The sequence below is a fragment of the Rhinatrema bivittatum genome, chromosome 11 (genome assembly GCF_901001135.1).
Source record: "Rhinatrema bivittatum chromosome 11, aRhiBiv1.1, whole genome shotgun sequence".
NCBI classification, from domain to species: domain Eukaryota; kingdom Metazoa; phylum Chordata; class Amphibia; order Gymnophiona; family Rhinatrematidae; genus Rhinatrema; species Rhinatrema bivittatum.
Window position 1 is genome coordinate 98,406,395 of NC_042625.1, and position 17,494 is coordinate 98,423,888.

The 17,494-nt window shown below is 44.6% G+C and overlaps 1 protein-coding gene across 6 annotated transcripts in view; it reads left to right on the forward strand.

The window, feature by feature from the left end:
- Positions 1 to 17,494, forward strand: part of CSMD2 (CUB and Sushi multiple domains 2) — a 653,904-nt gene that overhangs the window by 578,973 nt on the left and 57,437 nt on the right. For 5 of the 6 annotated variants that reach the window (XM_029572110.1, XM_029572107.1, XM_029572104.1 and 2 more), the window contains 7 exons: positions 2,095 to 2,175; positions 4,559 to 4,672; positions 5,713 to 5,901; positions 6,902 to 7,048; positions 7,503 to 7,691; positions 13,326 to 13,511; positions 14,959 to 15,144. In XM_029572110.1, coding sequence (XP_029427970.1) covers positions 2,095 to 2,175; positions 4,559 to 4,672; positions 5,713 to 5,901; positions 6,902 to 7,048; positions 7,503 to 7,691; positions 13,326 to 13,511; positions 14,959 to 15,144 — 1,092 coding nt within the window. The remainder of the gene's footprint in view (positions 1 to 2,094; positions 2,176 to 4,558; positions 4,673 to 5,712; positions 5,902 to 6,901; positions 7,049 to 7,502; positions 7,692 to 13,325; positions 13,512 to 14,958; positions 15,145 to 17,494) is intronic. The other variant, XM_029572106.1, reaches the window with a different exon arrangement.

Below are 17,494 nucleotides of genomic sequence, written 5' to 3' on the forward strand. Positions count from 1 at the left end.
AATGTACGCCCAATTTTATAACATGCGCGTGCAGCCGCATGTTATAAAATCAGGGGTTGGCGCGTGCAAGGTGCACAATTGTGCACCTTGCATGCATCAAGCCGCGCTGCCTTCCTCCGTTCCCTACCCCCCACCCCACATTCCCTTTCCAAATGGCCGCTGTACCTGGAGGCACCGGCCCCGCCCCCGGACCACCTCACCCATGCCCCACCCCTTTTTTCAAGCCCTGGGGCTTTACCCGTGCTGCCGGGCCTTTTGAAAATAGGGGTGAATCCTCCTGGATTTATATGCATAGGGCTTTAAAAATCTGCCCCATTGTGTTCAAGAAGTCCTGGTGGAGCATAGAGCAAGAGAATTTATAAGTTCTTTGATTTGAAAAAACCTATTTCGAAAGAAGGTGGTCGGCTAATAGGGTGAATTTTAAATTTGAATTTCTTTAAGGCCATGAATAATAAACCGCCTCCTTTTCTTTTCAGCCTGGGTAGGGAATAGACGTCGTAAATTGTTTTTGGTAATTGGTTGATTAGAGCAATGTCTAAGCTTTTGAGCCATGATTCAGTAACACAAAATAAATCCGGTCGATTATCTAATAAGAGGTCAGTATCAGTATCTGATGATGTCATTTAAGGTTCCGAGTACTGAGGGAGATGGCGGGTGCTAAGAAAGGAGGATGTATCTGTGCTAGGGCTCCTAATATTGTCGTGCAGGCAACAGCTGATAGGGGCAGCACAAAGGGGCACATCAAGGGGCAGGCCCCTTTGGTCGCGCTGCTTCGGTTCACGACGCCCGGCGCGCAGCACTTGCACTTATGGACCCCTCGGCGCCCTGGATGAGGTCACCAGAGGCGGGCCTCTCGGTCGAGGGGGGAAAAGTGTAGGGTGACGATCAGAGGGCCGTCGGTGGGTCTCGGTTGGCTCTCGACCCTGGCAGGTCCGCGCCGGCAGCGCAGAGCAATTGGTGCAGGCGATGGCGAGGCAGGAATGATGAGGCAGGCCTGTGCTTATGGACCCCTCGGCGCCCTGGATGAGGTCACCAGAGGCTGGTCTCTCGGCCGAGGGGGGAACAGTGTAGGGCAACAATCAGAGGGCCGTCGGTGGGTCCCGGTTGGCTCTCGACCCTGGCAGGTTCGCGCTGTCAGCGCAGAATGATCGGTGCAGGCGTCGGCGAGGCAGGAAGATATTATAGATATTATGGGAGGTCTGTAGGTCAGAAGGAACCCCAATGGCTTATCATATCATGGCTGTGCTAATAGACATTCTGCTTGGGTACTTGGCATAGTTTGCTTCTTGGTACAGGATTGCCATCCCTCTGCTGCATCTCCCTGGCCTAAACTGGTATTCTACGGAGAAGTCAGAAGGGCATAACTCATATAATGGGACTCTTCTGGTCTCATCTAACTATGTTTCAGTTACCCCTAGAATATCTAGGTAGTGTTCGCTGATAATGTTATGAATTGTGGAGAATTATTTATTTTCTGATTGGGCATTCAGCAGGTCTGCGCTCCCACATGGTGGCCTGGTCATGGTGGATTTGTGGTCTTGCAGGAGTTAACAGGGAGTAGTATGACCTCCTTATCAGTGGTCCTCTTTGAAGCTGGAGAATACTGTGGTTCCCTCTCCCCTATACCACTGGGATTTCAAGTTTTATGCAAGCAAACGTGTGTTTACCCTCATAAAAATGTTTGATTATTTCCCCCAAGCTTCCCAAACACCTCTCTGAATGCCACATATTATAAAGTCAAAAGTATGCCTGCAGAGCTTCAAAGCCATGGAATATTAGTGAGGGAGGATGGGCCAATGCTGACATCAAAGCATTCTGGGGTTTGTAGTTCAGTGAGAAGGGCAGGCCTATAACTCATGAAATCTTTTCGTACAGGAGCTATGAAACCTAGAAACAGGCCTGGGTCAGCATGTCTTATTGCTGTAATTACTTCCTGGCCTAAGTGTGGGTGGAGAAGAGCTGCAGCCATGTAAGAGGAATGGATTTTAGTCCAGTGACAATCTCTTAGCGAGGGGTGCTCTGCATACAATATGATGTAAGTTTCCAAACAAAGGAATTTCCTGCATTTACCAACGTTTGTATTTTTCTTTGCAGCTTACCAGCTCAGCAAATGCCAGCCTCCTACGAGTGTCCCCAATGCAGAGATTCTTACAGGAAATGAAGATTTTAAAATAGGTATCTCGCTTGTGTGTGCTAGAAAGTGTTTCCATATCACAGGACAATATAACAATACAAAATACATTTTATTTCCAAAGCTTTACAATACTACAAAATACAGATTCTCATAAAAAGGAATAAACCACCTCAAACCTAGTCCTAATATCAATCATACCATTACTCACACAAAACACCTAAAAACCTATTCTTGTATTCATTAACTTGAATTCTCGTGAATCCCCGGCATTTCACGCTAAGAAAAGGTTCTTCCAGGGGTTTATCTGGTTTTAACAATCTTATACGTATCAAACAGTATAAATATATTCACATTGAAGGTAATATCACTGGAGGTCTATAAATAGTAAACATATAAAATAAAATATTATTATATAATATCTTTAAAGTACAGGTTAAATTACCATCTTAATCTTCATATTGGTAAGTTATACCAATCAAAACGCCAACTCCAGTCATCGATATACAGCAGTAATTCACAGCGATCACAAGGATCATCTTATAAGATCCTATAATTGGGGGCTTTTATCCTTTGTACAAATGATCTGTGAACAAAACCATTTATTGTAAATACATTTTTATTTCCTATACAAAACCTTATACATGCCTACAAAATCCCTAACAATATCAGAAAAGCTGAAAAACTTACCCATTCAAGACTCTAACAGCATTTGGTAACACGCCACCAAATGCACCATTTCCAAGGAGTCACATGTACCGCGGATACCCAATAGGTGTCTTATATGCAAAGCTACGTCACAAATGTAAACAACATGGGGCATAAACCCGTGATTGTTAGCTGTACAGATAATCAAAAACAATGAACCCACTCTTATGTTGTCATTTAATCCACCAGGAAAGGTGGAACTTAGATTGAAAATCCACCGCTGTTCTGATCTCAATAAAACTTTAGCCACATTGCCCTCATAATAATTGCTTGCTAATACTTTGAATCACAAAAACGTAAATCTTCAACAGAATGTCCTAAATCAATCCAGTGTCGTACAAATGGGATTTCTATCTTAGCATTACTTATCCTACTGCAATGCTCAATTATTCAAGTGCAAATTTTTCTTTTACTTTTTCCCACATAATATAATTTACATGGACATTGGATAATGTAAATAACGGACATAGACTCACAAGCTGTAGATAATCTCAATATAAGAGGTTTGCCTGTAATAGTTTGTATGAAACTAGATATAGTTAGTGAGAGATGGCAAACCAAACAATGAGTGCATGGCTAATGACCCAAAGATTCTCCATTAGTGTATACTTAAAATATTCATGCCTCATTCAGAATATTACCTTTAATGTGAATATACTTATATCCTTCTGGGCAAAATTGTTCTGATATTTGTACAATTGTTAAAACCAGAAAAACTGCCTGAAGAATCTCTTTTTAGAGTGAAACAGGTCAGGGATTCAAGAGAATTCAAGTTAATGAAAACAACGATAGGTTTTTAGGTGTTTTGTGTGAGTAATGGTATGATTGATATTAGGACCAGGTTTGAGATGGTTTATTCCTTTTTTTGTGTAATTTTTATGAGAATTTGTACTTTATACTATTGTAAAGCTTTGGAAATAAAATTAATTAAAATTTGATAACAATTTTCTATTGTTATATTGTCTTTTGATACAGTTATTTTGATATAACAATTTTGGGTTTCAAGGTAGCATGGTCTCTCTGGGCATTTACTTCCAGCCGAATGTTCATTGGTGAGGCTCTGAAAGAGCTATTGCCGGTTCAGTCCTTGTTACAGACCTGTCAGGGTTCTACTATTACACTGGAGATGTTTGATGTATCCGCTGAAATAATCTTTCTGTTTCTTACTAGTAGAGAGCTTGTTTGCAACAGGGATAGTAAAACACATGGTCGGGAATGATTTTACTAGATGTTCTATCAGAAATTCAGATTTTCTGGGGGCTATTGGGTGGGTTTTATTTCATTTAATATTTATATACCACATATACCAAATTTACAAAGCAGATCAACAAATATAAAGTCCACTTCAAAATCTTGTTGGCAAGAAATGGTCTACTGTAACCAAAGACCCAGGATCCCAAGCTGCATATGAAAGACAACAGAAGCATGCCTAATGTACCAATTTTCACAGCAGAGGGACGCGCACAAGTTTGCTTAGAAAACGATTCCATCAGAAGTACCCCGACCTACTATTTGGGCACACACATTTTTTCCGAAATCTTACGCACATACTGCCAAATTTTATAAAGTATGTGAATAAGCCTAAAGTCCCCCAACTCTGCCCAGTTTATGTAATCTAATGGGTGAACATGACATGCGTGCATAAGTTTATCTGCACCTTACATGCCAAATGAAGAGCAGGACAGCTTGATTTTAGAGGCTCCCCATTTCTCTTTCCAGGTGATATTGTTAGATACCGGTGTCTTCCTGGCTTCACTCTGGTTGGAAGTGAAATCCTGGCGTGTAGGCTGGGAACTCACCTTCAGTTTGAAGGGCCACTCCCAACTTGTGAAGGTAATGGCATTATCACACGCGGCTACTAGGGTTGAGGGAGGCGAAGAATGGGTTAAATCTAGTTTCTCATCAGCGGGTGTGAGGCTGCAGGAAGTTCTAGATCAATCTCACAAGGTATTCTGAAGAGACAAGTCTTACAAAACTACAAGAAAACACTGGCAGCCTATCAGATCATTGCTTAGTAGATAGTTCTAAAAGAATGAGCAATGAACAAAATAGTTGGGGGTCCCTTCCTTTACCCAGATAACCTGAAGCTTAGACGTTCTTTGTGTATTGTCATGTCTTGTCTTGTATGTTTATGTTTGCTTATCTGTTTGAGAGGTGTTTATATTTTTATTGTAATCCACTCAGAAGGATAGAAATTGTATGATATGGAATATAAATGTTTTAAATAAATAAATAAATGTGAAGTTGACAGCCAGTCACCTCAGTTTTATAAACTTCAAAAGGCAGTTGGCATCCCCCAGAGGCTCTACGGATAAAAGGTTTGTCTCCACAACATCACCTCTATCTTCCTTAACTCTATAACCACTAAACTCCACCCACCCACTTCTGAAGAATCTAAGCGAGAAGCCTCTCCAGGGCCTGGATACTGTGCCTTTCAATCAAACAATATTAAGAACCCTGCTCAACTGCCAATCCTCTATCCCCTCTTAAACCCCCTTTCCTTGCGCCCAAGGAACCACTGTCCCAGTCCACATTTCAGTTTATGCCAACATTAATTCAAAGCTGCCATGTTACAGTTGAAATGCAGTAGTATACTCCATGGCGGGACTTAAAAGGAAGTGCATCAAAATTCCAGTCATGTTATTACTTAATAGACATTCTTTTGTAATGTTTTATTGTAGTTTCTTATATGAGGGCTCTTATCTGCACAATGCAGCAAAGCTGTGACATCAAACACAATAGCCATGTCAAACAACCACTCAATGCCTTAGAATAATCTGTATCTAAAGCCATATTGTAATAGAAGGAAATCAAGGCTTCCGTTTCCCTGGAATGAGTGGACTGTAAGAAATTCTTGTTTTACCCTCTTCCAGTTCAGTGTCCAACGAGCGAGCTGCTCACAGACTCCACAGGTGTAATCCGGAGCCAGAGCTTCCCTGGGAGTTACCCACAATTCCAGATTTGCTCTTGGCTCATACAGGTAGAAGCAGGCTACAATGTGTCCCTGAGCATCGAATACTTCCTGAGTGAAAAACAGTATGATGAGTTTGAAATATTTGACGGTAAGTTACAGTGTCTGTGGGTGGTACTGTGAAAAGCTGCAATGTGGACACTCTGACAATCCCCATGCTTATGATTCTCATAACATGGTCTCCAAACTGTGCTTCTCACATGGTCTGATTTTCAGGGTTTATTCTCTCTCAAAATAAGGCCAAAACCAATAATCATATCCACTGAAATTAAATTTAGGTTTCTGGGGTCAAATGTAAAGCTAAAAATAAGGCTTAAAGAATTCATGGAATGAGCAGTGAGAGATGTGACGCTTCCTCTTTTACGGTACCATATGTGGTGGAAGGGAGTTAAGTGCTATGTGACCCATCCTTCTCTTAGAGGAGCAGCAGACATATTTATTTAGTCATAGGAAGGGTAATTTTAAAGCCATTTCCTGGGTAAATTGCACTGCCACCCCTCAATCTGCTAACAGCACACACAGACGTCTGCAGTACTTGGATTCTTAGCTGGACTGAAGGGGGGCATTCCCAGGGTGGGGAGGGGAAATAATGCACAGAGATCTACACTCGCTGCTTCCCAGCAAGTTTTCGGCCTCAGAAATAGCAGGAGCAAATCCGCTGATACGCTGTATTTGTAGACAGCTTTCAGAGGGAAAGTACCCATTATGAAAACTTTGCAACTAGACAGGATATCTGGAAATTGCTCCTAAAGTTCCAGCAATCAGGTAGTTTTTATTGTAGGATTTACAAACAGTGCAAAGAGATTGAGAAGGCTGTGGTATAGGGGGAAAGAGGAGGCTAGTAAGAGGAGTAAGGGGGTGAAGAGAGAAGAAAGGGTTGCATGGGATATGCACTCACCAGGGAAGAAATGTATACACCATATACTCCTGCCAACCCTGACCGCTCCCCAAAAAGAACTGAGGAGGGGGTGAGTATGTAGCAGGCAAGTCCTGGAGGAATATATATACGGTGTTTAAAGACCTATATCTATACAGCTAGAGAGAGAGAATCCGTTTTGACCTCTGGATTTTCTTTTCATGCATCTGGAAAGGTACATCTGGCCAGAGTCCATTGCTGATAGCCTTGAGTGGGAACTACTCAGCTCCACTGACTGTAAGCAGCACTGGAAACAAGGTCTTCCTCCGTTGGTCATCTGACCATGTCTACAGTAGAAAGGGCTTCAGAGTACGTTATTCAGGTTAGTGAATGGCTGCAGCTGCCTGACAGATGCACACCAGCATGCCTGTGCTTAACTGCTTGTGTTGGGTATGTAAGGTGGAGGATCCACCCCAGAACCCCTGTAGACATAGCAGTGCTAATGATTCTCACTGGGAGCTGAAGCCTGTGGTGATCTTAATTCTTAAATAACATCTCATATTCCTATCCCATGGGAGGCTCAGCCAACCTCATGGTGCACCCCAACCGTTACCTACTGTAAATCCTCGCAATGTCTTATGTGCACTTTCTTTTTTGGATCTTTGGTTAATTTCTTAAGAATCTGTGGTTAAACCCTGAGTAAAATCTGATTCTGACCCCCCTGATTTCTCAGAGGGCAGTCCTGCCTGTAATTGATGAAACCCCTTGCAGTGTCACACAGTAACTTGTTGCACCTGTGTTTTCTCATCATGCCCTGATTTCCTGTTCCCGTGAAGCTCCCTACTGTAGCCTCCCGCCAGCCCCTCTGCATGGCTCAGTCCTGGGACAGACTAGCAATCAACCAGGGGGGATCATTCGATTTAGCTGCAACCCGGGCTATCGTCTGATTGGCCATAATTCTGCCACCTGTCTGAGAACCCCCCAGGGTTACTATGGCTGGAACACAGACTTGCCCCTGTGCCAAGGTAAGCAAAACGCACTTCCAGAGCTTTGCACCATTCTGTCTTATTTCATTTCTTTTTTGGGGGGCGGGGGGATTCTTCAGATATCTTCCTTTCAAGATGTTTTTCCTCTCTCCCTTTTCATCTTCCTCCTCCTCCCCAAGCCACCTTTCTGGTTGAGTCAGACTTTGCTTTCCTTGCTCCTTTCATCTCTCCCCCCCCCCCCCCCCCCCCCCCTTCCTGGTAATCTTTCTGTCTTGCGTCCTCAAGCCCTTGCTCTCCCCTGGGGTTGTATTCTGAGTGCTGTCGGTGGGCAGCCAGTGCCATTGTGTTTTATGTGGTTTTACACCTGGATGGATTATCATGCTGATAAAAACGAAAGAGGAGAACAATCAACTCTTTAAAACGATCTTTAAAAAAAACGTGTGGCTGAGGAGAAAAGAAGGCTTTTGAACCCAGCAGTAAAATTCCAGCATAGGACACATTTATTGGGCTGCCATGGCAACACTGGCTGAGTTAATTCCAGTAAAAAGTGATATAAATCTGCCTTGGATATATGAGAGAGCAAAAATCTCACAGGAGGTAGGGGCAGCTCCCATCCATTCCTACTGCTGCAGGTAAACTCAACCCTGACTGTAGCTGACAGGGATATCGCTGCTGAACTTCCTGGCTATTCCAGGCCTCTGGCGTGGCCTCAGGCCTGTACAGTGTGTAAACAGAGGCTCCGTCTTATCAGCCCTTGTCTACACTATCCCACTCGCCCTACACCTGGGTGTGCCTGGCAAAGACGGAGTAAATTCTGGATCTTGTCTCCATAATACTCTCATCACCTTACAGGAAGCCAAGGGTAGACCAAAAATATTTATGGACTTTATTCTAATGTTCCTGCAAAAGACTTAAGCTGTACAGAAATCCACGGACATTAATTAGGGGAAGTCACCAAGGAATCCCTATATACAACTGAAACCTCCCATGGACAGATCTGTGGCCCTCAGGAGGACTTAATTGGTCTGAATGGGTTTTATTGAGTTTCTGTTGATCTGAGACTTTTGTTTGCTCATCTTCTGGTAGTTCCATATTTCTGAAAATGACAAAGTAGGACTTCAGTTAGCAGAAAAGATAGAGCTTGTGAAAGGAGAAATTACTACTTACCTGATCATTTCCTTTCCTTTAGTGAAGGGCAGGTCAATCCCAACAAATGATTATGCACCTCTGCCAGCAGATGGAGATGGAGCAAAAGCTGACGTCACGGCTATATAGTCCCGCCCCAACATCAGCCCACCAGTATTCTCTGGAAAAGCCAACTGTAGACAAACCTGATTAAATCATGACCATTATTAGCAACAGGCAACCATTTGTGTTTCTCAACCAACCAGAACACTGAGCTCAGCCAAAAGAAGGAACATATCTAGCAAACTAAGAACTAGAGAAGCCACTTACCAGTTATCAACTAAGAACAGGAATCATACTCTGCATCACTCGCCCTAAGAAGGCCAAACACAAAATCTGAATCCGGCAGCCAAGGGCGGGTCTGGGATTAACCTATCCTTCAATAAAGGAAAGGAAATTAACAGGTAAGTAGTAATTTCTCCTTCCTTAGAGTTCAGGTAGGTCATTCCCAATGAGTGGGATGTACAAATGCTAAGCCTGAAAAGGGTGGGAGGCTGCCAGCAGCCCAGCAGTAATGCTTGGAGAAGGTGTGTAAAGATGAGCATGTCATTGCTTGGCAAATTTCAGCAGGCAACAACAAATGAAGCTCTGCCCACGAAACCGCCTGAACCCTCGTGGAATGCGGTCTAATCTGCTTTGGTAAGACAACCTCAGCCGTAATGACCTCCTTAGCCCAGCAGGCAATCGTTGCCCACTTCACTGGTGTTCCCTGCTTACCTCCACCATAGAGCACAAACAGGCGATCAGACTTCCAAACAGTCTTAGTCACTTCCAAGTAGTTCAGTAAATGATGCTTGACATTCAAGAAATGCAAAAGGTGGTACTCAACTTCATCTCTGTCCAAGCCAGGCAGAGAAATGGATTTATTCAAATGAAATTCCAAAACCACTCTGGGCAAAAAGGAAGGCAAAGTCTGAAGCTGAACTGCACCTAGATTCATACAGAGAAAAGGCTCATGGCAGGAAAGAGCCTGCAGCTTAGGGACCCGATGAGCCAAACAGATCGCTACCAGAAAAACTGCCTTCAAAGTAAGCAGCTGCAAGGACAGAATATGCACCAGTCAACAATTCAGACCTGCCAAGAACTCGAGGACCAAGTTAAGATCCCACAAAGGCACTGGAAGCTGCAACGGGGGGGCGAAGATGTTTAACTCCCCGCAAGAAATGGGACACGTCAGGATGAGAAGACAAAAGCCCTCCATTGACTCTTCCCCTTTAACAAACCAGTGCCACAACTTGAACCTTCAAGGTATTAAGGGCCAAACCCTTAAGCAAGCAGTCATGTACAAATTCCAAAATCAAAGGAAAAGCCACCTTGAGCAGTTTAGTACCTTGCTCGGAACACCAGGCCTCAAAGACCCTCCAAACTCTAATGTAAGCTAGAGAAGTAGAAAATTTCTGGGCCCAAAGAAGAGTGGAAATTACAGAAAGTGAATAACTGTGTTTCAACAGCCAAGTCCATTCAACAGTCAAAACTGTAATACAAAGCTGTCCTGGATCCTCGTGCAGAATGGGCCCCTGACGTAACAGATCCATCCAAGATGGTAGCCAGAGGAGCCTGCCCACCAGAAATCTCTGGAGATCAGTGTACCACAGCCTTCAAGCCCAATCTAGAGCCACTAAAAGGACGGTGTTGGTTTAACTTGCAATTTTCTGTACCAGCCTGCCTATCAAAGGCCAAAGGCCGGTTGGTATACACCCCAGAGTTCTGAAGGAACTAAAAAATGAAATTTCAGACCTATTAGTAAAAATTTGTAAACTATCATTAAAATCATCCATTGTACCTGAAGACTGGAGGATAGCAAATGTAACCCCAATATTTAAAAAGGGCTCCAGGGGCGATCCGGGAAACTACAGACCGGTTAGCCTGACTTCAGTGCCAGGAAAAATAGTGGAAAGTGTTCTAAATATCAAAATCACAGAACATATAGAAAGACATGGTTTAATGGAACAAAGTCAGCATGGCTTTACCCAAGGCAAGTCTTGCCTCACAAATCTGCTTCACTTTTTTGAAGGAGTTAATAAACATGTGGATAAAGGTGAACCGGAAGATGTAGTATACTTGGATTTTCAGAAGGCGTTTGACAAAGTTCCTCATGAGAGGCTTCTAGGAAAAGTAAAAAGTCATGGGATAGGTGGCGATGTCCTTTCGTGGATTGCAAACTGGCTAAAAGACAGGAAACAGAGAGTAGGATTAAATGGACAATTTTCTCAGTGGAAGGGAGTGGACAGTGGAGTGCCTCAGGGATCTGTATTGGGACCCTTACTGTTCAATATATTTATAAATGATCTGGAAAGAAATACGACGAGTGAGATAATCAAATTTGCAGATGACACAAAATTGTTCAGAGTAGTTAAATCACAAGCAGATTGTGATAAATTGCAGGAAGACCTTGTGAGACTGGAAAATTGGGCATCCAAATGGCAGATGAAATTTAATGTGGATAAGTGCAAGGTGATGCATATAGGGAAAAATAACCCATGCTATAATTACACAATGTTGGGTTCCATATTAGGTGCTACAACCCAAGAAAGAGATCTAGGTGTCGTAGTGGATAACACATTGAAATCGTCGGCTCAGTGTGCTGCAGCAGTCAAAAAAGCAAACAGAATGTTGGGAATTATTAGAAAGGGAATGGTGAATAAAACGGAAAATGTCATAATGCCTCTGTATCGCTCCATGGTGAGACCGCACCTTGAATACTGTGTACAATTCTGGTCGCCGCATCTCAAAAAAGATATAATTGTGATGGAGAAGGTACAGAGAAGGGCAACCAAAATGATAAGGGGAATGGAACAACTCCCCTATGAGGAAAGGCTGAAGAGGTTAGGACTTTTCAGCTTGGAGAAGAGACGGCTGAGGGGGGATATGATAGAGGTGTTTAAAATCATGAGAGGTCTAGAACGAGTAGATGTGACTCGGTTATTTACTCTTTCGGATAGTAGAAAGACTAGGGTCTGATCTACCTGAACGCTAAGGAATGAAAGACATCCATGATTATCATGGGGATCGAGAGCTAGCTGGAAGAGTTTTCACCTGTGTGATGAGAACCATTTTCCTCCTGGGAAGTGTATCTGTGCATACACAGTCCTGCCTGTGCGTCATTTACCCTGAGTTGCAATCGGAGATCAGCCTGGAAGGGCTGTTTGCGCTTTTAGCCCTTCCCAGGAATTTTGCAGTATTCTGATATTTACATTGGATTGGACTGGAGTAGTTTCATGAGTGAAGGAACTGGGATGCTGCAGCCTGCGGTTCTCAGAAATCTGCCCCCCCTCCCTCCCTCCCCTCCCCCAATGACATGTCCTCATCCTTGTGCCCTGAAGGAGAGCTCTCTTACTTGTTAATCTCATCAGACATCAGAAAGTAAGTGTAAATTTACAGCTGAAGCAAGCAAATGGGCAGAGTCTTCTGGTAGCAAAGCCTGAAGTTAATTTGGTATTCAGCACAGAGTTAAGTCTAGACACACACCCCCTTATGCATGGAATCCCTTGCTCCTTCAGCAACCAAAGTGACACCGTCCTAATTATCACTTTAGCTTCAGGTGTCAGATGTGCCAGTCCCCTGGACATGTATTACTCCCCAGAATTCACACCTTCCACCGCACCTCACCGTTATTAATTACCTGCAGTACTTCTGAGGGGCCTGCACCCAAAGGCTGAATGGCCAAGAACATTATTTATATTTATTTATTATTTTTATATACCGACATTCGATCTCAATCGAGATATCACACGGGTTTACATTCAGGTACTGCAGGTATTTCTCTATCCCCAGAGGGCTCACAATCTAAGTTTTGTACCTGAGGCAATGGAGGGTAAAGTGACTTGCCCAAGGTCACAAGGAGCGACAGCAGGACTCGAACCCTGGTCTCCTGGTTCATAGCCCCCCCTGCTCTAACCACTAGGCTACTCCTCCTCCCATGATGAGAGCGGGGCCTGCTACGGGGGAGCACAGGGCGACTGCTCTCCAGCAGTGCACATGGGAATCCTCCCATTGTCTTTGGCTGGTTCACTTGTGTCTGTGCTCACACTTGTTTTAAGCAATGGAAATTTCTCCTCATATCATCAGGTCATTTTGCAGTCACATTTTGTTTGTGAAGGTTAGAGACTGGATCCTTTCTCTGGTGTCTCTGAACATGTTTCGGTGTGATCTGCTCATGACTGGCAGCGGTGATCCTGCAATGTGCTCCCTTTACTTCTGACCTGTAGTGCTCTCTGTTATCCCATTCCTCAGCACACACCGGGCCTGATTTCAAAAAGCATTTACTAGATTTTATTCAAGTGAATGCCAGTAAGCGGGCTTTTGAAAATGGCTACAATATATGTCATTGAATCGTGCACAGGATTTGCTCGTGTAAGTGGCTTTTGAAAATTGCTATGACAACATGTTTTCATTTTGAATACTATGGTTAATGATACAGTGATGAGGGGGGACAGGTCAGTGCCTAGTTGTAAAAATGGTCATTTGTCTTCCCTTCCCCCACCCTAGCTCTATCTTGCGGATTTCCCAGGGCCCCGAAGCATGGGACGGTCTTCGGCACGGAGTACACAGTGGGTTCCAAGGTCATTTACCACTGCAAGGAGGGGTTTCACTTCCAGAGCCCCGAAGCCTCGAGAGCTGAGTGCCTGCAGACCGGAGAGTGGAATAACAGCAATACCCCCCCACAGTGCATAGGTAAGTCCTGAGCATGTCCCCTACCCTGCAGTGCCTGAGCGAGAGCAGGCAGGAACCCCCATCCCATGACGTTTTCTGATAAGTAGCATCACTGTTTCTGGGAACAGTGCAAGAGGCAGACCTTCATGCTTTTTCTCTAACAAGCTGTTGCTTTGGAAACCAGGAATCCTGTTTAGATGTTTGAAAATCTTTAAGCATCTCTGGCAATTCAAGTATTAAGGAGCCCAACTGGTACTGACTCGTTCTGCTCTTCTGTATTGATGGTAGATGGTGGGGAAATGCTGAACCCCTGTTACTTACAGACAGTCGCACCGCCTCCTTGCAGCTACTATTGGGTATTTTAAACTAGCAATTCTGGGAACAAGTTTTGGTCTTCCCAAGCTGCTTTGAACGTACAAGCTCATTTTCAAAGGCTGCTGAGACAGCCTCTTAAGGCATAAGTTCATGGTTTTACAGAGGCAACCACAGAGATAGCACCTCAGCAAGATTCAATGTACGAGATAGCTTTCCAGTAGAAAGCGATGGTTAGCTGAGCTGCATCGATGAGCTATGTCATGAGGGGATAGGGAGTAGGGTCTGCAGGCTCACATTTCTCTCACAGGGGGGATAGGGAGTAGGGCCTGCAGGCTGACATTTCTCTCACAGGGGGGGATAGGGAGTAGGGCCTGCAGGCTCACATTTCTCTCACAGGGGGGATAGGGAGTAGGGCCTGCAGGCTCACATTTCTCTCACAGGGGGGATAGGGAGTAGGGCCTGCAGGCTGACATTTCTCTCACAGGGGGGATAGGGAGTAGGGCCTGCAGGCTGACATTTCTCTCACAGGGGGGATAGGGAGTAGGGCCTGCAGGCTCACATTTCTCTCACAGGGGGGATAGGGAGTAGGGTCTGCAGGCTCACATTTCTCTCACAGGGGGGATAGGGAGTAGGGCCTGCAGGCTCACATTTCTCTCACAGGGGGGGATAGGGAGTAGGACCTGCAGGCTCCCATTTCTCTCACAGGGGGATAGGGAGTAGGGCCTGCAGGCTCACATTTCTCTCACAGGGGGGGATAGGGAGTAGGGTCTGCAGGCTGACATTTCTCTCACAGGAGGGATAGTGCAGCATTGCTATTAATTAACTTGACTTAGAGAATAGCCACTGCCATTAGCAATGGTTACATGGAATAGACTTAGTGTTTGGGTACTTGCCAGGTTCTTATGGCCTGGATTGGCCACTGTTGGAAACAGGATGCTGGGCTTGATGGACCCTTGGTCTGACCCAGTATGGCATTTTCTTATGTTCTTATTGTGAATTTATTGTGCTGCAACATTTTACTAATGCCAGTGAATCTACAATAAGGAAAGGAATTTTCTGACACTGTTTATCTCATATTTTTTTCTCTCTCTGTTCCCCTGGCTTTCTTTTTTCCTCTCTTGCTCTCTGTTTCTCCGCTCTGTTCCTCTTGCAGCTGCGACTTGCCCAGAGATCAGCCCTGTGGTGGAGCATGGCCGCTGGAGGCTGATCTCTGAAGTGCAGCACAGCGCTCAGCTCATGCTCATCTGTGACCCTGGATACTACTTCACTGGGCCTCGGATCATTGAATGCCAAGCCAGCGGAACATGGAGCTTTGGTGGTTCTGTGCCTACGTGTAAACGTAAGCGGCCGCGAAACAAGGAAGAGCAGGGCTAGGCTGAACTGTCCTTAATAATATTAGAATAATAGCAATAATTCTGCACACGTGCACAAAGATCATCAGTCGCTGCCTCATTCAGGACACTCCCTAACCACTCTAGAAATGTGGAGGTAATGGAAGCAGAAGGTAGGCACTGCTGCCTATGATTATTGACAGGGGCTGGGAGAAGCAAAACGTGAAACAGATGCTGTGAAAGATCTGACAGCCGGGCAGAGACAAAGCCTGTTCTTTGCCTGCAAGCACCATTCTCACTGCCACATAAGTACACACAGGACCAGAGGTCATGACTCCTGTAGTCTAGCCCTGGCTTTGCCAGTGTCTCTCGGCATGTTCTTAAGGTCACATTTTCTGCCTGTGCCACTTGATCTTCCTTGTTACAAAGCATCGTACTAAGAGTGCTGGAGAAAGCAGAGCCAGGGGCTGAGATCCTGTGAGAGCACAAATTCAAATTATTGCTTATCGGATAATCCTTATCTCTTGGGGCATTTAAGCAGGCACTGCAACCATGGGTTTGTGCCGGATTGTAATTGCCCTCACACAACAGCTGCAGCTCTGTGGATTTCTCTGTGCCAGAGCAGAGTCTGGCATGGTGTGATGCCTCCATATGCAGGGCTCATCTGATGATGTGCAGGCAGGGTAGGGAAATATTGTCTACACATAAGCTATTTTTTTTAATCTGTTTTATTTGAGCCAACAGACAATCAACATATCAGTAGACACAACAATTATCATACAGTCAAGGTGCTAATTAACAAAAAAACGCTATCCCTTGAATTAACATACTTAGGCTCAAATAACATTTTACAACTATTTCGAACCCCCCCGAAACACACACCACTGTCATACCCCAGCCACTCACCCACACAACCATCCAAAGCAGACAAAGCTAGTTCAAAGCCCCAGAAACATTGACCATCCTTTGTACTTTTCTTAAAACTTTATCCCATAGTAGAAAGTAACCTTTAATTAGGCAGCAGATCTTTACCCTGCATGAACTCTTTCCAGTGCGTAAAGGCAGGAACATCACTCGTGTTTCAGAATAAAAACACCGTTTTCTTGGCTAAGAATCGCACCCCCCCTGTGGTAACTGCTATCCATGATCTGCAGACAGATTAGGCCGCCCAGACCAGGGAATCCCACCCCCCAGGATATCAGCCAGAAAATCTGTGACTTCATCCCCAAACCCTTGTAACTTGAAACAACCAGTGAGCATGTGACATAAATCCCCAAGATGGGTATTACATTTAATACAGGACTCAGAGTCCCAGAGCCACATTGTAACCCCTGAAGCCCTTGTAATATAAACTGAATTGCTCTATATCAGCAGCCAGGAGATTCTTATAGATCAAAGAAAAGGCCAAACTCATACAATCAACCGCAATCTGTTCCCCCAAATCCCTGCTCCACTGTGCCCCCAAACTTGCCATATGGATAGAAGGTAACAGTGTTTTCAAATGAGTGGCCCAAATCGAAATGTTGTCAAATGTAGGAGTAGTATCTAGAAAACTATCTTCCTCATCCGTGAGAACAACCCAGGTCATCTCTCCTGCACAAACACTAACCCCATCGTGGCGAACCTGCAGAAAAAAAACGTAAAATTGACAATTCGGCAACTCCCACTCAGCCTGCAATGAAAACTAACAAGAAGTATCTGGATCTACCAAGGACGCCAGATTACACAACCTCCCGAAACACAGAACAATGAAGCCCAGGCAGAAACTCCGAGTTCCCCAGCAGGGTAAGAAAGGGTGATAACCTGAACATCGTGCCACACGCAGAAGGAAGACTTTCTGCCTTACATGTACCAAATTAACTGGCAGATAAGGATATGTCCAGTGCATCATCAGACCTCCCACATTGAACTTCTGCTTGCCCGAGGCCCATTCCTGCAGAAAACAAAGTGTTACACACGCTCAAGTCCATCGGACCTGTCCCTCCCTTCTTCCAGTCCAGTCTCAGCACATCATAACGAATCTGATCCTAGCAACGACCTGAACTGCCTCACTCTTTTATTGTCAATCCACAAGGGCACCATTTGCAGGGGGTATAATCCCTTGGGACGAACAACCATTTTTATCAAAGCATTTCTCCCTAGCAATGATAAGGGTAAGGATTTCTACCGCTGGAGGAGGCCTTTTATCTTAAGAAGAGTCGCATCAAAATTGAGAGAACAAGCTAAATTAATACCCAAGTAACGAAACTTTTCTTAGCCCATTGCAGCAGAAAGGGGCCGGCCCAACGATCTATCAAGTCAGTATGAAGGGGAAAGGCCTCAGTCTTATCGTAGTTGATCCGCAATCCAGAAAAAACC